The sequence below is a fragment of the Eutrigla gurnardus genome (genome assembly GCF_963514095.1).
Source record: "Eutrigla gurnardus genome assembly, chromosome: 5".
NCBI classification, from domain to species: Eukaryota; Metazoa; Chordata; class Actinopteri; order Perciformes; family Triglidae; genus Eutrigla; species Eutrigla gurnardus.
Window position 1 is genome coordinate 335,838 of NC_139919.1, and position 25,878 is coordinate 361,715.

Genomic DNA, 25,878 nt, shown 5'->3' on the forward strand with positions numbered 1-25,878 from the left:
AGCTGTGCCATCAGAGTGCCAGCCTTTCCCTCTGCTTGTGTGGCAATCTGATCATCTGATCAGCATCATCCAGCAGAACTTTTGCCACCTCAGACAGTCATTTCTTCTTCTTCTTCTTCTACTTCTTCTTAAGTTCCTTGATACGTTCTGCAGCTGCCCTTTGGTACTGTGTTGCAATTTCAGTCATTTTCTTTCAATTTTCCTCATCAAGGTACATCCTGTTCATGGACCTAGCTGATGCAACTGAGGACAGCACCTCCTTAGTGATAGGGGCCTTGAGGACACCCCCCAAACAGTGTCATAGTCACAGATCAGTTGCTGGGTGACCATTGTTTCTTCTTGCATGTTGCAGGTTCCAAGCCTCTCTTCACTGTTGCCTGGCCATGCGATAGGAGAAGAAGCTTCTTACAAATCTCCTATAGCTCAGGGTAGCATTTGCTCTGGAAAGCATGATGGAGGAAGTCATCCACCCTTGTCTCAGTGGGTCGGTAGGAATGGAAGGTGTCATTTCTAGCCTCAACAGATAAGAAATCACAAAACACTTTATTTTACAGTCACACTAAGTACTAGATAAGAACCAGGCAAATTCATAGTAGTAATCTGCACCTTTGGATACCTAACACTTGTTTAGATGCTTTTTACATCACTCTTAGTTTGTTTTACATTTAGGGACAGATATTGAAATTAATGCAGAAAGAAAACTTAAAACTGCCCCTTTCTCTCACGCCAGCTGACACACCACCTGACAACTGCTTATCTTGCAGAAACCTCTGAACGAGATTCCTCATCTTGCCCTGGCACCATTCTGGGTCAGAACATCTTTCTAGGGTCCAAACAGGTCAGCTGCCTCACAGTGGGATATTTTAAGGGGCTCTTGTCCTGCACTTTCTTAACGATAGTTGACATCACCTTGATGAAATCCCTCTTAAACTTTAGGAATGGGAGTTCCCCTATCTTTTTCTGTCTTTGCAGTTCTTACCAGGGACAATGAGAGTGATGTAACAACTAGTAAATCCATTTTCTGGATCCTGATCATATAATTTATACATAACTTAATACACTACCTTCAGAGTTGATTCTGAACCCAAGCCAATGTCCACTGCCTCAGAATGGACTCGATTCTTTTTGTCACCAACGTCCAGTCTGGCCAACTGGAGTGGACTGATGTCCTGAAGGACCTCCCTCTTGAAGAAACGCCTTAGAATACACTGTGAACAGAAAATGTAACCCAAATAATAACAACCATTCAATGGACAATATGTAAATACTGTTCTTTACTAAAATGGAAATACTCAAGTAAAGTACAAGTAACTCAAACTGTACTTAATAACAGTACTTGAGTAAATATACTTAGTTACTTTACACCACTGGTTTTGCTCACCTCATTTACATGCATTAGAGAGGCAAAATGACGTTGCTGAGTGGGCAATTTAAGAGTCCGGGAACATTGCACCGAATAAGTCTCCCTCATTTGACTTATACAACTGGTGTTTTGTCAGTGTTCAGACACCACAGTCTCTCTGCGTCGGCGTAGACCCAAGCATTGTCCGGAGATTTGTTGTTGCTGTCCCCGTTGTTGGTATTGAACATGGGGGGTGGAGGCGTGGTGGAGACGAGAGTGGAGCAAAACTGAGAAATACCTGGCATTTGTTGGCAGGTTGATTTCACAGCTTTGTGTTTCACGCTGATTATGTGTGACTCCACGGCCGTGATTCCCATTGTGCCAAGTTGGAAACTCTTCTTGCACAAAATACCCTGTGCCTCGTATACACTGCCTGGTACCGGTTTCATCCATGCAGCGAAGTCTTGGTTTACCAGCAAGTTTTCATTGAATTTACACTTTCCCATGTCGTCCAAGTTAAAGTGACAGTGAAATTAGTATGCAGTGTGCATCTGCTCTGTGCGTCCCAAACTGCAACCAAATGACTTTGGTTTGTTGGTTTCACTATCATGATCTGCGTGATATTGCGGCGAGAGTAACATTTTTTTTTTATCATTGAATGTTATGAATTATTTTTGAGATTTGAGACTAATGTCAGAAAAAACTTCCCATGTGTTAACATTTTTAAGACCTTTGAAAGTCTGATTCAAGACATTTTAATGACAGTTAAGGCCTTATTTTTAGATTAATGAATTCAATGCTTTTTAAGACTTTTAAAGGATCCACGGAAACCCTGTTTTTGTAGAGTTCTTTAATCATCTCTCTACAGTTCAGTTTATTGTCTATAAGAGCCCAGGTACCTGTATGAGTCCACAGACGCAATGTCCACCCCCTGGATGTTCACCGGTGTGGGTGGCTCTTTAGTCTTCGCTGCGTTGATCTGGAGGTGGTTCCGCTTGGACCAGTCCACAAAGTCCTGGTTTAGTCCCCTGTACTCTGTATCGTCCTGTACCTGATGAAGCTGACGACCGCAGAGTTGTCAGAGATCTTCGAGTCTGCCGATCAAGCAAAAGCACCGCATGCATATCCGAAATGACCTTACCTGAACTTGTAACAATGTTAAACCTAGTTCTCTAAGTCGTTTGTCTATACTTTTTTGGTTGGCTTCTTTGTTAAAAATAAGTTTGCTGTGCACAATGTTGCCTTTTATCCGCAAATTTTGATTGCACAGACGACATTCATCATTTACCGACATTGCCCTGATTGCACTGCTGCTATATCCAAGATGTTGGCTGTTCTTGTTCTGACGGACAAGTGTCTTATCCAATCATATGCAAGGATTTTTGATCAGGCCCAGCCTTCTGAAACACGATCCCAGATGGATGAGTGGAGCTAGGCGGAACGAAATTCATCTGGCGAGAGTCAGGTTAGTAAATAAATATTGTAGAGAACAGAAAAGAAACACTGTTTAAACGCTCTAAAAAAAGTACTGGAAAAAGCTGTAAAGCGAGTACCAATTGGAATGTAGAAAAGAGATGATTGACAGTTGACATCGACAGAGAGTTATACAGAGAGTTGCGGCAGTGATTTTCTTTTTTGCCAGAGAGTAGAATTCAGCGAGAAAGCGAGGGGCGACGGGCGAGTAGCAACGTATGTGAATGCGGCTATACGCGCACACACTGTCAAACGGGTGGAGCTGAGGGGGGGTAGGCGCGGGACTATGGCTTAAATTAGACTATGGCAGTGCGCCATAGTCTAATTTAGTCTTATTGTCTGCGTTTAGATAGCACCCCGGCTTTGCAGAATAAGTGAGACGTCTATGGACTCGTCGGCCATATGGCGTATTCATTGAGCGTTGAAAATCTGATTAGCTCGATGCATCAAAACAACTACGAAAGGTGAACTTTTGCTCATCTCGCATATTTACACGACTCTTCAACCGCAAGTGAAGTTGCTGTGCATCATAAACATGTTGATGCGTATAACGGCTGCCTGTATGAGCACCTACTGCCGTTTTATCTTTTCAGATCTATGCTTGGAGCTTGTTGAATCCGCCATTGGTGTGTCACCCCAGTAACCTGTTTCCACTACATCACGTCTTTTCCGCCTCGGAATCTCAGAGCGTTTAGATAGAACACTTTATCACCTCGTCTCGCCTCTGATGCGGCTCTGTGACTACCTCAGAGGCATAATATTCTGTTACGCATTTCAGTCTCGGCTAGCATTTAGACTGACGACAGGGCGGAATAGTCCCGCAGCGAAAAGGCAGGCCAAAAGGGGTTTTGGAAATAAGACTGTGTAAAAACAGTAGAGAAACTGTAGTAAAGAAATACTGTAAAGTGCAGTAAATAAACACAGCAGTAAAGAAACACTGTAGAGTGTAGTTAAGAAACACAGCAGTAAAGAAACACCAAAGAAAGTTGTAAAGATACAGCTGAGTGCAGTAAAGAAACAGCAGTAAAGAAACCCAGTAGAGTGCAGTAAAGGAACACTGCACTGCAAATAAGGGTAGCTCAAATTTGAGGAGAAAATCCTTAAAACGAGAAATCCTGTCTATGCAACAAGCTAATTCCACTTAACAAGAAATCTTGAAAAAAGATGGTTGAATCTAAAAACAAGAAGGCCCTTATAAGTATTCAAAAGGGTTAAAATAAGCAGAAATGGCTGATCATTAGATCAAATCACTTGAACCCAAACTTCCTACAGCACAATAAGTGAAATATACTGAAAATAAGCAAATAATTCTGATTGAAAAAAATTGTATTCTTAATATTAGAAAATTATTGCTTTGGAACAAGAAATACATCACTTAACCAAGTAAAAAATGACTATTATTGAATCTCTAGTATATCTGGTATTGAAAAATGATTCAGCTGTTTCTTGATACAAGTTGGCTCATCTTGAAAAACCTAAATCCATATTAAAACTAAAACTTAAAACCAGTCCTTATTCTTAGAATATACATCTTAACTGATTCTACTGAATCAAAATGGCAGTATCAGTATTGTCAACATTTATTAAAGTCAAGAATAAGACCTTTTAAGGATATGCAGGAGCCATGGTGGGTTACTTCCGTAAATAACCCATAATATATAGGTTAGCTAGCAAAGCTATAGCTAGCAAAGTCAGGCACACAAGTTATTGAAAGGCATTGCAAACAAAAACAAACACAGCCTGGGGCCCGTTTCACAAAGCAGGTTCCACAAACTCTGAACCTAACACTGAACTCTGAGTTGACCAACTCTGAAATGGGCTGAGTTTTCAGTTTCAGAGCAGCGGTTTTGAATTAGTTCAGTCAACTCTGAGTATGTAAACTCTGAGTTACGCACGTACCTGCCGACTCTATAAAGCCATCATCAATGGAGCTCCGATACTACGATTCACCATGGCAACGGGGAGAGCGTCATTAGATATTACGCATTCAAGTGTTTATGTAGAAAACAAGCTCATCCTGAGAAAGCGGAGCAACGTAACTGCAGCAAAGTAGTGATAGTTGGCGTGGCAGACAATTACTGCCCGATCTACTGTGTATAACTGAATGAAACAGTCTATTGATCTAAAGGCTATAAGTCTTTATTTCCAGACTTGCAGAGCGACACTGTGGTGTAATGGTTAGCAACGCCGCCCACTGCGCAGGCGACAGGGGTTCAACTCCCGTAGTTCACAAAGTAGCGCACAGAATGAATTATCCTTTTCATTGGGTGTAATCCCCCCAGGCACAGAAAGAAAGTGGCGTCAGTTGAAAATTAAGCATAAGAATATTGCGCAAATACGTTGACAAAGGCATATGATTTTAATCATATTTCACATATTAAATAGTAAATATAAGCAGGTATTTCAACACAGAAATGTACTTAAACATTTCATAAATCTCACGTTCGCAAAAACACTACCTCCGCAAAGAATCTGGTTGCGGATTATGTCCGCGATATGCAGGGCTCCAGACTAACATTTTTCACTAGGAGCACAGTGGCCCCTAACTTAAAATTTTAGGGGCGCAAGCAGAAAATTTAGGAGCGCACACCGAAATCGACTTGCAAAGTTTTCCTATAATTTTCACTGTATTACTGATAAATGCTTTGACAATAAATGCGGAGCCACTCGTCCCGAAAGCTGAATTTCCTGGCTTTTTTCGCCACGACCGTCTCCTCACAGTCTGAGTCGGACTCATTCTCGACGTTTGTGTCCTCCGGTAGAAAGTACGAGCTGATAGTCCGCTTCGCCGCCATTGTCCATTGTTTTGATGCCGGTATGTGAAATCTGTGGATTCGCGCGATAACCCCAAAGAACCGCCTCTTTTCACATATTAGCCTATCACAGTGGTCATTCGCCCCCCGCTCTCACGCACATTGGCCAGCCGTCTCCTTTCTTCTTCTTTTGGAGTTAATGTCGGTTGGCAAACCAGCTCATTTTTGCATTACCGCCAACTAGTGGGCTGTAAGTTTGTCAGCAACAAAAAATATAAAAAATTTTTTTTTTAAAAAACAGCAAATTTACTGGTCGCGCATGCGCGAGTAGATTAAAAATGTACTCACACTGTCACAGATTTAAGTCGCAAAATGCGACCATTTAGTCGCAGTCTGGAGCCCTGGATATGAAATGTTGAAAATGTCGGAGAATATTGTTTAGATAATATCTAATGTGATTGGAAGGAAAGGTAATCAAAATTATCTCCCAACGCAAAGCTGCTAGAATAATTTTTATTTCCATATCGATTAGGTTGGAAAGGATGGCACATTTTTTTCAAAGTTGGTTCAGATTCCGGAAAAAGGCGGAGACATGTAGGGAGAAACTCACGGTTTGTTGAAGCAAACCTGCTAGCGAGCAGGTTAGGTTCACGGAGTATGTTACCCGGGTAACTGACTCAGATTTATGCTGAACTGGCTTTGTGAAACTGAAAAACCAGAGTTTCCCTCATCTCAGGGTTAACTAACTCAAGGTTTTCACTAAACCTGCTTTGTGAAACGGACCCCTGTACTCGGAAGCAGGATTTGGGTTTAGCAAGGTAACTTCAAAATCAAATTAAATCAAGCTTTATTGTCATTCAGCTCAACATACAACTGTAGTGCAGGCAGAATGAGAGAGCGTTACTCCAGGAAACACGTAAAAACAGTAAACAGATAACAGTGGAAACAATATGAGCATTAAAAACAGTAAAAAATAAATAACGAAAAACCTAGGCAATCATACCACACACATCCCTGGATTGTCCAGCAAAGGATTTTTTTGTCTTTTTTTTTTGTCTACAGTGGCAATAGCAGCAGCCTGAGCTAAAACAAAAGTGCATAGAAAGTGACCTGGGGATGGGATTAAAACCAAAACTAAAAACAGTTAAATTAAAATTAAGGTGCAGAGTGTGAACATAAATACAATGTTTATTGCACTCTCAATCAGCAGTTTAACAATCTGACAGCTTGTGGGATGAAGCTGTTGATCAGTCTGTTTGTTCTGCCTTTGATGCTCCGGAACCGTTTTCTTGATGGCAGCGGTTCAAAGAGATGGTGAAGAGGGTGGGAGGAGTCCCTGACAATACTCAGTGCCCTGCTCCTGCAGTGGCTCTGGAAGAGATCTTGGACAGAGGGGAGAGAAACTCTGATGACCCTCTCAGCTCCCCTGACTATCCTCTGCAGGGCTTTCCTATCTGACATACTACAACTGGAGTACCATGTCGAGATGCAGTAGGTCAGGACGCTCTCGATCACACCTCTGTAGAAGGTCCTGAGGATGCTGGTGGGGAGAGAGGCTTGTTTCAGCTTCCTCAGAAAGTCTCTGCTGGGACCTCTTGAGAATCGCTGAGGTGTTCTTATTCCAGCTCAGGTCCTGCGATATCTGCACTCCGAGGAACTTTATGTTGTCCACTCTCTCCACTGTGGTGCCGCTGATGGTGAGGGGAGCATGCTCAGGCCATGACCTTCGGAAGTCGACGATCATTTCCTTTGTCTTGTCCACATTTAGCAGGAGGTTGTTCTCTCTACACCAGTCCTCTAGGTATTTGACTTCGTTCCTGTACACTGACTCCTCGTTGTCACGAATGAATCCAACCACTGTGGTGTCGTCGGCAAACTTCATAATCAGGGTTAACCCTGGGTTTTCCGTATTACGACACTGGTTCACTTCTTACTGGGGTACATCACTATGGTAACTGACGCTGCAGAGCTAACCTGTTCCGGAGCAGGTTATTTTCCTGATCAACACGGAGAAAAACACCACCTACTGACCAATCAGCTCTCTTGGTGCGTGGATAAATAAAAAAAGAAGCTCAGTGGATTGTGAGAGGGTCTCTTAGGAGAACTAGTGTTCAGAGACCGGCAAAACCCTTTTTCTTTCCCTTTGCCCACAATGTTTTATATGAGAGCTACAGATTCTCATCTAAGGGAATGACTTTTCTATATCAGCGTAAAGCCTCCTGACCACTTTGAATTATGTTTTATATTTATTTTATTTGCGCCCAAGTCCATTTTACACCACCAGGGGCCCGTTCTAGAAAGCAGGCTCAACCAACTCTGAACCTAACCCTGAACTCTGAGTCAACCAACTCTGAGATGGGAAACTCTGAGTTTTCGGTTCCAGAACAGCAGTTCTGAATTAGTTTAATCAACTCTGAGTATGTCAACTCTGAGTTACGCGTGTGCCTGCCGACTCTACAAAGCCATCATCAATGGAGCTCCGATATTACGATTCACCATGGCAAACAGGAGAGCGTTATTAGATATTACTGAGTGTTTATGTAGAAAACGAGCTCATCCTTAGAAAGCAGACCAACTTAACTGCATCAAAGTAGAGATAGTTGGCGTGGCAGACATTTACTGACCGACTTAATGCGTATAACTGAATGAAACAGTCAATTGATCTAAAGGTGATAAGTCTTTATTTTCGAATGCGCAAAGCAACACTGTGGTGTAATGGTTAACAACGCTGATACGGTGCTGGCGACAGGGGTTCTTTATTTTGATTCATCACCTACACGATTACACGACACTATTTGATGAAAAAAAATGCTATAAAATTGTAAAACAGAATTTCGAAAAATTTAATTGGAAAACAGAATAAAAAAAATAAAAATGGAAAACAGAATAAAAAAAAACAAAAAAAACACGGAAAACAGTTTTCAAAAAATGTAAACGGAAAACACAGAATTTCAAAAAATGAAAACAGAAAGCTCGGAATTTAGAAAAATTAAATTGGATTTCCTAGGGTCCTAGTCAAGTGGGAGAGCGGTATGAGCTACCATCTACAAACAAAATTAACTTTTGCAAGTGGTTTGTCTAGTAGATCGGGAGCATAATTATCAACTAAGGTCAACTTTTACAACTATATGGCTTACCATCAATGAGGAAAGGAAGGAGGGAAACAGGGTTAAGAGGGTGATCAGCATAGGTTAGGTTTGGAACAGGTTGTGGGTCAAAAGACTTTAGGATACAATTCTGTCAATTTACCCCCTTTTTTTCAGTCTGGAAAAAAAAGCAAAATAAAAAATGTACAAGGGAAAATAATAATGAAACTAATGAAAAAATAAAAAATAAGATTACATAAAAAAGAATATAATTATTAACGAGTAATTTATCCATCCATCCATCCTCTTCTGCTTCATCCGGAGCCAGGTCGCGGGGATAGCTGTCTGAGCAGGGACAGACTTCCCTCTCCCCGTACACTTCCTCCAGCTCAAACGGTAAAATGGGGAAAATTAATACAACAAACTAGTTAAAGACAAACAATAACACCAAAAGGACAAAGTACTAACAGTATGTGAAACATGAAATAAAAAAAATAGAAAAATAATTTATTTACAAAAAGACTAAAATAACAACAGGTAGGTTGGGGAAAATTCATTAAAACAGACAGACAAACCAACTAGTTAGAGAAGGGATAATACTAAAAGGACAAGTATTAACAGTAATGATTAACAAAAAATAATAAAAATTGAACAAAAAGACTAGAATAACAAAAGGTAGGAGGGGGGATTAATGAAAACAGACAAGCAAACTAACTAGTTAAAGAGAAACAATATTACTAAATAACAAAGGATCAGTGAAGAAAATTTTGAATTTACACGAATAAGAAAGTACACTTTACGACGTTGTTTATCACGAACCAGCAGTCATGAATCACGATGAACAAAAGGTTATTAGCTTAACGGATAAGGAATTAGAGCTGGAATGTTGTGTTTAATTGTAACATCTCGAACAACTACTCAATTCCAGCAATAATTTCTCAGTAAGAAAACAACACACAAACAAAACGAACAAAACAATCTTAACAAGACTTAGACATATTTAGGGCTGCAGCGGGCCTTAAATCACAACACAACACAAATACACAACATTGATTAACAAGATGTTGCAATGAGCTCATACAATACACAAACTGTCAAACCGGTTATACACACCTCATTCATTCCATATAACATTTTTTTACAAAGAGAAACACTCAAATCCATAAGATCACAGACAGTTTCTCCATGCAAATCGTCATTATACTACCAAGTAGGAATTACGATAACAAATGGTAGACTGGTTACTCCAATAAAATGTCATCCACTTCGCATAACAATCCCTCACATAGAGAAATCCTCAATCGCAGAGAATTCCACTATGCAAACGGTCATTATACAATAGGAATCACGATAACATGAGTGGTAGACTGGTTACTCCACTAAAATATCATCCACCTCGCATAACAATCTCTCACATAGAGAAACACTCAAACCCATAAGGTCACGGAGAATTCCACTATGCAAACTGTCATTATACTACCAAGTAAGAATTATGATAATATAGTGTCAGACTGATTCACTCCACTAAAATTATCCACCTCGCATAACAATCCCTCACATAGAGAAACAATCAGACCCATAAGATCACGGAGAATTCCACTATGCAAACTGTCATTATACTACCAAGTAGGAATTACAATAATATGAATGGTAGGACTGGTTACTCCATAACAATATCCACCTAATATAATATTCCGTTACACAGAGAAATACTCAAACCCATGAGGTCACTTCGTAGAGAATCGCACCATGTAATCCATCATACTACAAAAGGCCTTTTTGCTTAAAACTCACCAGAACTGCCTGCAGTCAGTCACTGCTATTTGAAAATTAAATTGCGTTACCTGGGTCTATGGAAGATCCGGACTTGAGACAGGGCATTGTGAAAAGTTAGGAATTTTACAAGAGGTTTCCTTTACCCGACTGGGATAACTAAGGTGGGTGACTGTGGCTCAGGTGGTAGAGCAGGTTGGCTAATGTTCAGAGGGTCGGCGGTTCGATCCCTGCCCTTGTCACTGTGTTGTGGTCATTGTGTCCTTGGGCGAGACACTTCACCCAGCTTGCCTTGTATGAATGTGTATGCTCTATGTTTGAGGTGGTGGTGGGAGGGGCCGTAGGTGCAGAATGGCAGCCACGCTTCCGTCAGTCCGCCCCAGGTCAGCTGTGGCTACCATCGTAGATTACCACCACCGGTGTGAATGAATGGAACCTGGAAACCTGTGAGAGTGCTTTTGGAACTGAATTCTTAGTCAACCAACTCTGAGTTTTAGGTTCCAGAACAGCTGTTCTGAATTCAACTCTTAGTATGTAAACTGAGTTAAGCGCGTGCCTGCCGACTCTACAAAGCCATCATCAATGGAGCTCCGATTTTACGATTCACCATGGCAACCGGGAGAGTTATTAGATATTACGGAGTGTTTATTTAGAAAACGAGCTCATCCTTAGAAAGCAGAGCATCGTAACTGCAACAAAGTAGAGATAGTTAGCATGGCAGACATTTAAGGCCCGACTTAATGCGTATAACTGAATGAAACAGTTGATTGATCTAAAGGTAATAAGTCTTTATTTTCAGCTTCACAGAGCGATACTGTGGTGGAACAGTTAGCAACACTGCCTATGAGCAGGCGACAGGGGTTCAACTCCTGTGGTTCACGAAGTAGCACAACGAACAAATAACTGTTTTCATATAGCTGTAATCCAACAGGCACAAAAAGAAAGTGGCTTCATCTGAAAATTAAGCATAAGAATATTGCACAAATACATAGACTAAGGCATATGATTTTAATATTTCACATATTAAACAGTAAATACAAGCGGCTATTTCAACAAAGAAATGTCCGTTTTCAGAAAAATCCCTTTCGCAAAAAATCTAAAGAGCTCTGCGAAGAATCTGGATTATGTCCGCGATATGAAAGGTTGAAAAAGTCAGAATATTGTTTAGATATGTGATCGGTAGGAAAAAAAATGTAATTTTCTTCTGTAGTCAAAATCCTCTCCCAATGTAAAGCTGCTAGAATCACCTTTATTTCCATATTGATTAGGTTGATGAGGAAAGGACGACATGTCAATTAACAGGCATATAAGAGAAAGAAAACGGTAGGGAAAAGACATTGTATTATTGGCTTTTATATTCATTTATACATTTTTGTTCCTAAATACAGAGAACCACTATGTATCCTTTCAGATAATGTCAGGGTTGGGGGGAAAAGGATGGGAAAAACAGACTAAGTCATTGCAATACCCCAGGAGATAATATTTGTTTATCCATCTACTTATTGTCAAGTATAGAGTTTGTATACTAGGCTATAGCTTGCCTCGCACTACTAGGCTTTTCATATGTTCTATTCAGACTGGTAGAGTGGGAATGCAGAGAAATGTTGGACACTACTAGAAGGCAAGGGGGGCTCTATGCAGGACCTCGGTTCACCTCTAGTGAGGGGCCCCTCCATTGCTGTGGGACCTTCCCCGCTCCTTCCAACAGGGGCACGGGCATGATAAGAGGCCCGTTGTTATCGGAAGCATTGTTTTGGAGTTCGAGTTCATAGTGTTAAGGCCCCTACACACTGCCCAGACGTCCAACTGCCTTATCCGACCACTCTCCGCCCACTCTGTTGCCTCTCGTCTGACCCGTTCGGCAGAAAAGTTGCGTTGTACACACCGCTTCGACGTGCTTCCGACACCACAGCAGCGTGTACGTTCTGCGCTTGCGCGAGATGCAATAAGCCTCCTTAACAGCGGGTGGCGCTAGTCTCGTGCCAGTACTCCAAAACAGGAAAACAGGAAATGACGGAACGGAGTGCAGATAAAAACAATGCACACACGTCTTGGTTCAGTATTCGTTCGACTCGAGAAGACCTTTGTGGACTAAACACTTGGCATTTCTGTAAAGATGACTCTGGCTAGGGTGACACTCGCGTTGTGTGCTCTCGGGCTCATTATTTTACGAAGACGTCGTCTCAGTAGGGAACGAGTAATACGGAGTTTACCATCGTCACTTCCGCCCCGCCCACACACCGCCATTGGATACTCTGATTCGCTAGCACACCGCCAATCAGAGTATCCAGTGGCTCAGACGTCCAACAGCCCACCTCCTCAGACTTCGCATGCTCAGTCTGATCAGACAACGTCCGCGCGGCTCCGAAAGCTTCCGACGCAGCTGTACACACCAAACATATGTGTTCCCGACCTCGTCCGAGCCTCTCCAAACGCTTCAGACGTCCAACGGTTGGGCCGGTGTGTTCCTGCCTTTAGAATTGCAGGCGTCAGTGGGAGAGAAAGGGAAAACTTAAAGAAAGGTGGAGATGCAACATAGCCAACTTAAAGTGGTGTCTCTAAATGTGAACGGGTTAAATAACCCAATGAAAAGAGGGAAGGTCATAGCGAAACTGACAAAAAAAAAGTATCACAGGTTAGCTTTCTACAAGGAACACATTTATCGGATCAGGAGCATGAAAAATATTTTAAAAAATGTGATTTAAAAATGCCATACTATAGCTCATACAAAAATGGGAGGAAAAGAGGGGTAGTGATTTTAATTTAAAATGCAATAAAATTTGAGACTTTAAATGAAATGAAAGATAATGGAGGATGATACATTCTGGTTAAGGGGAAAAATTGAAAATCAACTAGTTGCACTCGTCAATGTCTATGCACCTCCGGACAGTGATAAGAGTTTATTCAAGAATGTATTTTAAGTTGTTGTTCAAGAAACAGAAGGGATACTGATATACGGAGGGGATTTTACCATTACACTGAATCAGGATTTGGACACAACTAGTGCATAGAAAAGTAGCAAAATTCAAGTGTCCCGATACCTGTCTTTTAGTCAGGCCCGCCGACGGGCCGTTTTGCACTAGTTTTCCCATTCATTCTGTTTACTCGCATATTATTTTTATGTGTCTGAGTCATATTACACATCATTTGAAAGCTACGAGTCTCGCGAATCGAAAAAGTACGCCGTTTTATGCTCACGGAAAACACATCGAAAGCAAACACAGCATGTGTGCAAGGAGTGCACAGAAAAATAACAACAATATGACAGGAGTTCCCTACCTTTCGAGCTGTCTCGAAGTCCAAAAAGAACATGTTGCATGCTAATCCTTATATCCAGAGAACGGTAAGAGTCTAACGAACAAAAGTAGCTACTTCGTTTAGTCCCACGAGCACGCGATCTCCGGTAATCATCAATAACACGCCATGTGTTGACGTTGTGAGTTTCTGAACAAAAGATTGTTTATAGATGTTTATCGCTAGTTATCGCTCTTCGATGACGGACTTTGCTAACTCCGTGTAGCGCTACTTCCTGGTGACAAAACAAGCCCCCTTCCACGATCCTGCGATCCGGATTGGCTGAAAAATCTGTCCATCAAGAGAGCCAGTGCGTCACTGCCTCTCGGCTGACCAACCACGAGAATCCCCAGGCAGAGAGCCAATAGGCAGAGGAGTACATTTTTGACTGACAGGTCTTATAGCCAATGAGTTTACGATTCCAGCAGTATGTTACATGAGGGGAGGGGGCTTGAGGCTGAGAGCGCAGCAGCTCAGAAAGGTCAGACTGTGACCTGCAGATATGATAGTTATGCAGCGTCTCATTACAGAAGGCTGTTATGTAAAGAAACATTAAAAACATGTTGGTTTTATTAGTAGTAGTTGTAGAACTGGTGAAATAAACAACAAAAAAAAGTAGAATTATATACCTAAAAATACCCATAATCTCATTTGGAACACTTTGTTCCAGATGCAGCTCCGTCTGACATTGCCCTACAACACTGCACTTGCAAAGCTCATTTTTGGGTGTCTTTTTATCTACTTTCTACCAGTTGTTGGTCAGGCTTGTGGCTGTGGCTTCATTCAACTTTTAGGCCTATCTATAACAGCCACAGCGAACTTGTTTAATTCAAAAAGAAAAATAATTTAGGCGAGGCAAAAAAAATGCAATTTCCACTATGTTTGAGCTGCAGTAACTCAGTGTCAGTAACACTTAGAGTATATCTGACACCTGCAGAAGAAAATTCAAAGGGTTATCTTTCAGGAATGCTCAGCTTTGTGCCTGTAGTCATAAGGGTTCAAAAACAGTAACCATTTTACTTTGGGTATGTCGTTTTCAGCCTTTTCTTCAAAAATAGGACGGCAAAGCAACAGTACCCTAACCCAGTTACAGTTACTGTATTAACAGAGCAAGGAGTTTCAGATGTTTGGAGGTAACTACATCCATTCGAGAGGGACTTCACATTCTACTCAGCTCCCCACTCAGTCTATACAAGGATAGATTATTTTTTCATGAATATAGCGGATAGATTTAGAGTAGAAGAGTGTAAGATTGGAGTAGCAGACATGTCAGATCATTGTATTCTCCACTGGACACTAAATATTAAAAGCAGGAAAAGGACTACTGTATGGAGAATGAATGTTAGTGTACTAAATAATCCAGGACTTGTTGAGGAGATCAAAACAGAAATAAATATATACAGGAAAGAGAACGACAATGGTGAATTGATTTCACAGTGATTTGACTACTCTTTGGGATGCCATGAAAGCAGTTATGCGGGGAAAACTAATATCTCGAGCAGCATGCAACGAGAAAGATAGACTGAAATTATATCAGAAGAAGATTGAAGAGCTTAAAAAAAGAATACAACAACATAAAGACTCAATGGATGCAGGTTTACTTCAACAAATCAAGGAAGTGAAGATCAAAGTGAAAGAGATACGTGGAGATGAAGTGGAAAATAAATCTAGACTTCTGAAGTAGACTTACAACGAAAGTCTGCTTCAAAATTATTAGCTAGGCGAATAAGGAAACAGCAACTCACGAATACAATCCATAAAATCAGAGATCCTTCAACCAACTCACTAGAATTTGAACCAGGAAAAATAGAATAAGTATTTGAAAAGTATTTCAAAAAGCTGTATACACACTCAGCAGATGAGGAACTAATAAGAAACTTTTTAAGTTCATTAGATCTACCAACAATAGGAGAGAAACAAAACAAATATTTAAATTCATATATCACAGCAAAGGAATTGGAAGAAGCCATGAATAAGCTGAAAACAAATAAAGCCCCAGGTAGTGACGGCTTCCCGGCTGAATGGTACAAAATGTTTAAAAAGGAATTGAGTCCAATGTTATTAGCAGCATTCAATGAAATCTTAAAAAAAAGGTAAAATTCCCCCCTCTTGGAAAGAAGCCATAATCACGGAGCTTCCCAAGGAGGGGAAAGATAAGGAATTCAGTGAAAATTATAGGCCAATATCAATATTAAATTGTGACTATAAGATATATACAACCATCCTAGCTAAGAGACTCGAAACTTTTAGAATAGAACTAATTAACGAAGATCAATGTGGCTTTATTAAGGGACGCCAAACACAGGACAATATAAGGAGGACTTTACATATAATTGAAATAGTACAAAAAAAGGAGAAAGTGCCCTGCTGCTCAGCTTGGACGCAGAAAAGGGCTTTCAATAGCGTTAGTTGGAAATTGTTATACCCTACCCTACTAATTTTGAGCTGGCTGACAAAGGATTCTAAATTTAAACCAAGGGCAATGGAAAATAGTTATGAACAATGGATAAACAAGGGAATTACAGCAATATGCAACATTATTGAGCGGGACAAAATTAAAAGCTTTCAAAAACTGAAGAGGGAATTTGGACTGGAGGATTACAACCAATTTAGGTATTACCAAATTAGGGACTTCTTTGAGAAATAAATAAAATCAGGTCTACCTCAGGAGCTGAACAAAGTAACTACAACACTATGTAATCATTACTGGAAAAGTGGTTTCAACAATGTACCAGGTTCTGGAGAAGAACAGAGTAACTTCTACACTGCATACAGGAGACAGATGGGTAAAAGAATTGACTGACCATTAACTGATGAGGACTGGTTTAACATATGTGATGTACAGCTAACCACCACCAGCTCCAGGATGTGGAAATCATTTTGCTGGAAAAATATGATGAGGTTCTTTATTACTCCCAAAACAAAGAGCAAATTTTCAATTACACAACAAACATTGGGAATGTACTAAAATCAGAAATTATTAGAATGATGTGTGAGTAGAATTGAAAACAATACTGGGATATGAACTACCGAAGACGTGAGAAATTATATCTGTGTAACCTGACGGGACATGAAGACAGATACCTGGTTAAAATTCTGCTGGTGCAGCCAAGAAGGGTATCACCAGAAAATGGTGTAGGGGGTGCCCTCTGACTCTGAAGTACTGGCTGGACGCAGTCGAGGAGATACTTAACATGGAAAGACTCAGGTATATAATGGGACTCCAGCAAACAAAATTCGATAAGAAATGCGAAAAATGGACAGAATACCATTCACCACTGAAAACTTTGATGTCAGACATTTGAGAGTTATTACTAAGAACATGTACCCCACTGATGCTGTTCTGTGTTCTTTATTGTTTATTTCAAAAATCAATAATATCTGAGTTGAATAAAAAAAGAAAAAAACAGATCATGACAAATTCTCACCTTAAGGCCATGAAGCAGTGCCTCACTGGCATTTCTGAGCCACTTTGGTAGTGGAGTTGGTGAGGGGGGAAGTGATGGGAGTGCATTGAGGGGTGTGATAGGGATGTAGAAGAACAGAAAAATGGCCTTTTATTGAATGGTTTGAACATGGCTGACATAACAATGGAAAACCTCAATGTATTTGCGGTTGGTGCCACCAAGTATGCGACGCAGCTCATCCATTGCCTAGGACAAAATTGTGTTCAGGTATTACCACAGAGCAACTTACAGTTTTTTACAATTGCTAAACGACAGACGGCACAACTGGAGCTACGTGTGTAAAACTAACACCGTCTGCATCACCAACACTCGCCTGAGTAAGCAGTTTACATCAACTGCAAAACAGGCTCAGTGCAGCGAACACTGAACCATCATCATGGCGACAACACACTGTCACTCGGAATACACTGAGAGGAAAAACACTTAACATCGACACCAATACACAAGTTAAACACTTTTCATCTTTATAGATTGAATCATTTGAGTGAGTTTATGTCAGGCTGGACTAAAAAGAGGATTCAGATGCAGGGCAGAATCAAAATTCAATAGGCTTTTATTCTGTAATTAGAGGCGTCAAGACAGAGAGACAAACAAATAGGCTGTGAAACCTAAACCTGAGGGGTATTCCACCAAACTTGCTAATTAAGGCGGCGCTTACCTGGTTAAGCCTGGTGAGAACTAACGCCAACTTCCACTTGCGGCTAAACCCATTCCATTAACGCATTTCAGCCGCGCCTTGTTAAGGCTAATTCAAGCCAGGTTAACGTTGTGTGTTACACGCGTTCACGGGATATAAAGCCAGCCCAGAACCGTGAATGTCGAATAATCGAGAAAATGGCCAAAAAGACCAGAGCAAAAAATTATTGATGGAAATAAAAGTACAAACCCATCATAACCAAGAAAGGGAATACTGTAGTGATAAATAAAAATTGCGAGGCTGCTTGGGCAAGAATTGCTCGTTATATTTGGGTTCTGGGGAAATTGTATGACATATTTATCATAGAAGTAAAGTATGATAAAGTAAAATGTTGGTCTAATTCTCTGATCTAAAGACAATTATGCAAGCAAAAAACAACATATGAGACATCCTCACCGGATTGTGAACCCCGGCTGCCCGCGTTTGGGGGCAGGTGCATCACCACTCACCCAACTGGGGGATGAACAACATGTGAAATACATATGTATTTAGATAATATGGCCAGTCGGTTTTCAGGAAATAAACGATTTATTCATATTTTTTTAGTTGCAAGCATGTATTCTTAGACACTTGATGAAAATATAGTCTGTTTGTACTTCATATATGTAATTTTGGCCATTTTTGGTCTTTCATGTGACGAAATCACGAGGACTAGGCGTGGCGGTATGGAGTAAGAGAGCTTCCAAAAAGATGTGTCCATGATTCTAACCATTCGTACTCGTAATGATAAACATTTGTATGTAAATAAAAAAGTTGTACCCAAAATTCTGCTGTCATACACATGAGTCTGAGAAATTGTTCGGGTTAGGATTGTTTTTATGTGAGTATGAATCTAAAAGCTGTGAGTGCAAAGTCTTGTGAATACAACTCTAATTTCTACGACTACGAAGTCTTCACTGTGAACACGAATTCAAGTTTGTGGGTACGAGTAGAAAAAGTGTTGAAATGACGTCACAGCAGGTCACAGGGGAAAGTAATCGAACCCCGAGTGATGCGCCGAAGCCGAGGATGGCTGACAACAGCAGTGCACCGATGGACACCGCGGGTAACTCAGGGGAAGCAGCATCACAGGTAAAGTAAATAACACATCCAACATTTATTTATTTTTATTTAGTTATTTATTTCATGAAATTGTACTGTTTTAAATCATATACAGTTTATGGACGTGAAGACTGCTACTGCTTTAGCTTAAAGGCTAACGACATGCCCGGTGATGCTCAGTTAGTGCTTGCATTAGCTACTAGCATTAGAAGTTGGCTTAAGTTAGCTAATTAGCGCTGATGAAAACAAAAACAAAACTAATTTGAGATATAACGTGTATATTTGTGTAGTCTTATCTGTCATAAACAAGAGATTAGGCGTTACGGTGCGCGTTTGTGTCGCGGTGCTAGACGGTCTGAGGCTCCATTCTCCACGTAATTAGTCGTTTATTTAACCAGCACTATTACTCTGAAGCTGTTTAATCAAGGTAAAAAAAAAAAGAACCATAAGGAAAATATCCTGCATAGTTCCTCTGTAGCCTCTTTGATCAGAGCTGCGCCCCCAGTAGCGGGCGCACCGCTGCTGGGGGCCCTATAAAGCCCTATAAGAGTTATTATTATTTGCCTGCAGTCATTTGCTTGAGATTAGGCGCACAAGTGTGGTTTGCATGGGTCCAGAGTCAGACCAGGGATCTATTATAATACATCCATGGTCCAGACTGGCTTTTTGTTTGTTGTGGATGCTGACCCAAGCTCAGACTTTAAGAAGAAGTTAGTTTACTTTGAAGGCATTCTGTAAAATCGTGGAAAGTACCCATGTCTGTAACATTTACTATCTTTTTTCTCACTCAGGGCCAATTAAGGGACATCATCAACACAGCACAAAATCTGGTGTTGATGTTAAGTAACAATGTACCAGCGAATGTCAGGCCAGTCAGTCAGAGAACTTCAGGAGAAGCTGTTGTTGGACAGGGAGTGCAGTCAGTTCCAACAGCGAGGCAGCCTCAGCAGGCAGTGCAACAACTTACAAGATCTCAGAACAATGGACTGTCAGTGAAACAAGAAATGGCGCGGTAGGGTACATGCCATGGGTCATTTATTGCACTCCCAGTTTAGGCACATTTGGCCAAAATGGGTCCCTGATTCTGATTCAATCAGAGGGCAGTGAAACAGCTGGAGATTTTTTAATTTTATAATTTATTTTCTGGAGCTTCAGACCATTACCATATTAACTATTGCATAAAACAAATTAAACAAATCTACATACTGTAAGCTAACATAATCACTTAGTCTTCTAAGTTAGTTTGCTTTTTGTTGTTGATGGAATATAAAAGAGAGAATAATACTATGCCATCTTTTTAGGTCTTTTCCAGGATTCTTTCAAAAAGAGGCAAGAGGCAAAAGGCGTTTTGCACCATATAGGATGAAAGAATCTGGGAAGAGCTTTTTGGTGAACTTTTTTCTTCTTGAAAAACAATATGAAAAAACACCAAAAGGAGAAGAGGAACTGCCACTCATGCTGGCTGGCCTTGGAAAACGTTCACTATCCATATCTGAAAATGTGACACATTCAGAGGTACACTGCCATTGCCTTGTGTCAAGTCATGTCTCAAGAGAAAAACACCCATCTTAGAATTAATCTTGACACATGATTTAATTAATATTTGCATGATGAAATACACAGTAGTTCATAAATACGACTCATTGCATTAATGCTTTAACTATTGTTTTGTCTCTTCAGTTTTCAGATTTGCTTTTGAGTGCATACCCAAGACTGGCAAATATCTGCGGTGGCTGGATGCTGCACAAGTCCACAGGTATGTGGCGTATACACTGGATTAATGTTGTTTCAAAATAGTTACTCTATATTCAGGTTTGCTTAGTATCCAAAACTTTTCAAATTTAGGTGGGGGTGGGCGGCGGAGCTTGGTTGTCATCCCTCCAGATCTACATGGTTACACTGGCCAGCAGCTGAAAGCAGTGAGCGGGAATGGGAAATACACATTGTACATCTCTCCTCTACAAGAAGAACTTGATACAATTCCATTACCACCCGAAGCAAAGGAGTTTGAGAACATGCCCAAAGCCCAGTGTACAACCTGCAAGAAAATGGTTCCTCTTCAGATTCTTCCAGTACACATCAAGGAATGCAGGACAGAATTTGTAGATTTGTCCTCTTCTGCTGAAGAGGTATGTCAACGTTGAGTCTTTTAGGCTTTATTTCACAGCTGTTTATATTGGAAAATGAGATATTATTCTGTATTATGCTCTGAACACTTGCGTATTACTGTTTTTCTCCCCCAGGAAAGCTGCAACGAAGCACATGAAGATGAATCCCCAGATTCCATTTGTGACCAGACGGGCAAGGTGAAATTGTTTGTGCCTTCCTGGTAAATCAAGATATTAATCTCTGGGATAATGTAAGTCTTTATTCACATGCCTTGTGAATTCTTTTTTTAAGACAGCAGAGTGTCCTGTGTGCAACAATGCATTTCAAGTTGACATGATTGAGATCCATGCAGCCACATGCGGATTGCGGTAATATTAATGATTTTAGTGCATTTTTTCATGTATATCTTCATTTGACAAATGACATGTAAGAGGATTGCCTTGCAAAATGTTATAGATATGCAAGTGTTTCTGTCAAGATAATGTAGGACAAGCTGTTTTCTTTGTGTGTGCAGACCTTCAAAAAATGATGGCCATGAGTCAAGTGGATCAGTATCAGTCAGTCAAATCAGTACCTTTCAAAGGTAATATTGTACATTAGGTAATCATGGTGGCATATCATGTCATCTGGATAATACACAATTTAAAGAGATACTGCAGTATCAATCATCTTTTTCCATTTGAAAAGCTTTATATGTGTGGAGTGTGATCACAGAGAAATGTGGTAATCATACCTTGCTCTTGTCTTGACTTACATGAGGCCTGCTTTCACCCCTTAGAATTTCACCAGTACAGGAGGTGTGGCAATTGTTGTACCATGCCACACCCCAACAACCACCTGGAATAATTGTAACAAACAGCTATGAAATTATACAGACAGTATAACCATGTCTAATTTTGTTTGTTATTCAAATGCTCAGTGTTGAACAAGAAAAGTAAATAAAGCATTCAGAAAAGACAAGTTGGTGTCTATATTAATGTTTAATTTTTGTCTTTTGTTTTTAATTCCAGTGCTGAGGAAATCTTGGATTGGATCGCTTTACAAGTTGATGAATCAGACACATTTTCCATCTGTGTTTCGAGAACTGACCTCTTCAGCAGAGGCATGCAACAATGGCAGCGGCAGAAGAAGACATCGCCCAAATGTAGACTTAAGGTCAGATTCTTTGGCGAGGCAGGCATCGATACTGGGGCCCTGAGCAGAGAATTCCTCACAGGTATACATTTTTGTCTATTTTTCATTTCACAATAAGAGGACATTTGTGCACATCATATTCTTACAAGGCCAGATGCAGGATAAAAGATAATCAAGAACAAAAGGAAAGGAATTATCCGCACACTGGATATAGCTCTAAGAGTTATAATAAGAGGATAATTTCTTCTCCTTCAAACATCAAGTCTCTGGTGGTGTAGTGGGCTCAAATGCTAATTAAATGGGGGGGGGGGGGGGAGTGAAGAGACCTTTGAATTAACTGTATTTGCTGTTTTGCAGAGATGCTAGCAGAGATTGAAAACAGACTATTTGTTGGAGGGTCAGATAAGAAAGGGAAGAATCCTGTTTATTGTCTCAACAGTTTGGACTCTAACTACTTCAGGTGTGTAATGAAATTCATTGTGTTTTCTTTTAGCATATTAATTGCAATGCTAGTTAACCCTGTTTTATATAATTGTAAATAAATTCAGGCAGTTTATATGTGGTGTTGTTGTGTTTTGTTTAGGAGTGCAGGAGAGGTCATGGCAGCTAGCCTGGCACAAGGAGGACCTTGTCCTAAGTTCATGCGCGAGTGGTGCTTCAGATACCTCTGCTCCGGTGACTCTGACAGCATTCTAGTGTCTCCCAGTGATGTAACAGATTTAGAACTATCACAGCTTATTGAGAGGGTAAATTCAATTTTATTAAAATTAATAATTGCATTAACCTCATTATGAAATGGCTTGCATAATTACTTTTTTGGTTTGTTTCTTTTACAGAACAATAATACAATGCAAATTAATTTCACTTGACACCTACTCTGTTTTCAGATAAACAGCGCCAGTAAGGACAACATCAATGACCTGGTTGATGATATTGTGACCTGCGGATACACCGGACCCGTGTCCATGGAAAAACGAGACAGCATGATAAGGTATGTCGGTGACATTTTTGTTTTTCATTAAGGCAAGGGTGTATTGTACAAGAATTTGTGACTTGAATTAGGCTACTTGTTTGGTCATGTCTAAAACATGGATTACAAATAATATGGCATTGGTTTCATGCAAAGCTGCGTTCTTCACATGTCACCAAATAATATATATTTGTATATATTTTTTTCTTAAATAGTAGTTTTGTCCCCCCAACCCACCCTCTACGTCCAACAGGTATACTACAACAGTATATTCTCCTGATGAAACATTTTGTCCATTAGAACTGTCATACTTCACTCCACCATGAGAGTCCTCCCAATGCTTGACCAGCTGAGAAAAGGCCTGCAGGTGTATGACCTCCCAAAAGTCATGAAGAGTCATGAAGACCTCTGCCAAACGCTGTTTATTCCAGGGGAAGATGATGAGGTAAATTTTTACATTTTAGACTGCTTTTAATTTCGCATGAATGTCTTTTGCAAGAATTACAATGTTTATGCAGACTGAAATGCTCTCTTCTTCTTAAAGGCGGATGCAGCCTTCGTTCTGGAGAGCAGCCGTCCTGTCTACAGTGAAACTGGTTCTGCCAAGCACAAAAAGGAAGTAAACATCATGAACTTTCTCCAGGACTACCTCCAGGAAATTGAGGATTCTGGTATGTTTTAGCCAAGATAGGGTAATAATGAGGTTAACTTTTTCTGTTGTCCTGCAGTACATTTTATATAGTGCAGTGTAAATGGTTAATCGATTGAAACTATACAAACCAATAAATCTAAGCGTTTGTGGAAACTTGATGTCACTATTTAAAATGAATGTAACTGATGAAATGTAATATTGTGACCTCTAGGATAGCAGTTTCATTAAACTAGACATGGAGGGCTTTCATATGGATGACTTGTATAGTTATATTGACTAACAGCTATACTGAATAACAGGGTGTCTGAACTTTTGCCACAACATTGCCCGTCATCCAGTCAGAACAAATGCAGCTTTTGTTAAAATCTCTATGTAGTTTCTACTTTGATTTATCAAATGTTCTTATACTGAAAAAAAAGTAAATGTGATTTGTATATGTAAGGGATTTTACCAACTTGAAAACTAAAATGTATTGTTTTCAATCCAGACTAACATTGTCTTAATCTCTTCATTAAGGACACGAGGGCCCCAGCAACAAAAGCATCTGTCCAGAAGGCTTGACTGTTGGACGAATAATGCAGTGGGTCACTGGACAACGACACAAGCCAGTTCTCCCAAGCGAGAAGAAGGACTTTGGGATAAACATAAAATTCAAACATGACTGTGACACAAAACACACACTTTGTTTTCCGACTGTAACACATTCCCTTCAGCTCACTTGAGAACATACAGTGAATTCAAAAACATAATGACACAGGCCATTTGCCATGGGCAAGCCTTTGATAAGGTGTAGCCACTCAGAAGGAAAACAACCGTAACTGCAACAGGTCAGCTCATATGTTTTATTATTTTATTTTATCATTTGATGTGACAGCTTACTGTTTCAGTTATCTTTTTTGTTACTGTTACAGAACCATTGCTTTTGTATTGGTTGATGGTTGACTCCAAAGTTGTTTTTTACCTCCATGTACTCTTCAGAATACCCAGTCATTTTTTTTGTTTTTGGGTCAAGTTGGAAAAGTCACAAATTTAATTCTGATGACTCTTGTGGAGATTTCATGGGAAAGTTTTCAATAAAAATGTTTGGGACTCCTGTCTCATGTTAAATTGAACAGATGTCAGGCATGCCTTTTTTTAAACAAGTGCACTGACTGTTCACCTCTATACAATCACATCTTTGCAAGGTCGTGTCAGGCATTTCTTATGTTTCCATTAGACTTTCAATACACTGAACCATTGTTATGTAAATGTCTCTGCCAAATGATTCTGATGAGGCCAAGGGATTTATCATGGACCGTACAGTTTCCATAATATCTGGAGTCAGAGGGCACTCAATTTCCTGGACCTGAACTCCATATGGTTCCTCCTGTACAGCATCAAACATCTCCCAGTCTGTTCCAAATAGCTCTGTGTTCTGGGAAAAAAACAAAAAAACGTTTTAATGTTATTTTGTATGAAATAGCATTTGTTAGCCTGATAGAATAACTGCCTGAGTCATAATGAATCTGCAGTGTTAGGGGAACTAGGTAGATATCATAATTTAGTCAAAATATGACATAGGCAATAAAGTTATAAGGCTAATGATTGAGAAATATTTTAACAATATACCAAAGCACACACTGACATACACAGGCACAGTGCAGTGACAACAGAAAACATTAAACCAGAGAATAAAATGTGTTTAATGTTCAATCAGAACATTGAGTACATCTATTATAAATCTTGCTTTGCTTACTTGCTCTATTTGTGTGATCACATCAATGAAGTATCACACACACACACTTACTTGTAATTATTTTTTTTTAAATAACTTGCTCCTGAATTTTAACCTCATACTCCTTCCACACTGTTGAAGATATTGACCCCATTCAAATAACAATAAAAAAAAAATCAATTGTATACCTAACCTCCACATATTCAGGTTCAAAACCTGTCAACTGCACTTCACCTTTGTAAACAGCACCTTGAGTTTGAGCTTCAACAAACCTGCAAATCTTCATTCGGGTCACAAGGGTTCTTCATGTGGCCCATAACCCAGAGCTGGTTTGGGGAAAGTCCACCTTCAGACCGTAAAGGATGGTTGTCCC

General features: G+C 40.1%; 2 protein-coding genes and 1 long non-coding RNA gene across 6 annotated transcripts in view; all 3 read left to right on the forward strand.

The window, feature by feature from the left end:
• Positions 1–25,878, forward strand: part of LOC311013486 — a 196,720-nt gene that overhangs the window by 33,212 nt on the left and 137,630 nt on the right. The gene's annotated exons all lie outside the window — the stretch shown is intronic.
• LOC311013455 (storkhead-box protein 2-like) overlaps positions 1–25,878 on the forward strand; it is a 166,466-nt gene that overhangs the window by 2,958 nt on the left and 137,630 nt on the right. The gene's annotated exons all lie outside the window — the stretch shown is intronic.
• LOC311013461 (uncharacterized protein) lies at positions 18,556–24,538 on the forward strand. 2 transcript variants are annotated; one of them, XM_084009554.1, is made up of 14 exons: positions 18,556–18,956; positions 20,228–20,441; positions 20,607–20,682; positions 20,772–21,055; positions 21,170–21,232; positions 21,327–21,403; positions 21,550–21,618; positions 22,046–22,251; positions 22,527–22,629; positions 22,753–22,915; positions 23,057–23,160; positions 23,440–23,584; positions 23,684–23,810; positions 24,308–24,538. In XM_084009554.1, exons 1-14 carry the CDS (start codon positions 18,877–18,879, stop codon positions 24,511–24,513), a joined length of 1,917 nt encoding a protein of 638 aa, XP_083865680.1. In that variant the 5' UTR covers positions 18,556–18,876; the 3' UTR covers positions 24,514–24,538. The 2 variants fall into 2 exon arrangements, with proteins under 2 accessions (XP_083865680.1, XP_083865681.1); XM_084009555.1 differs by having other exon boundaries at positions 20,239–20,441.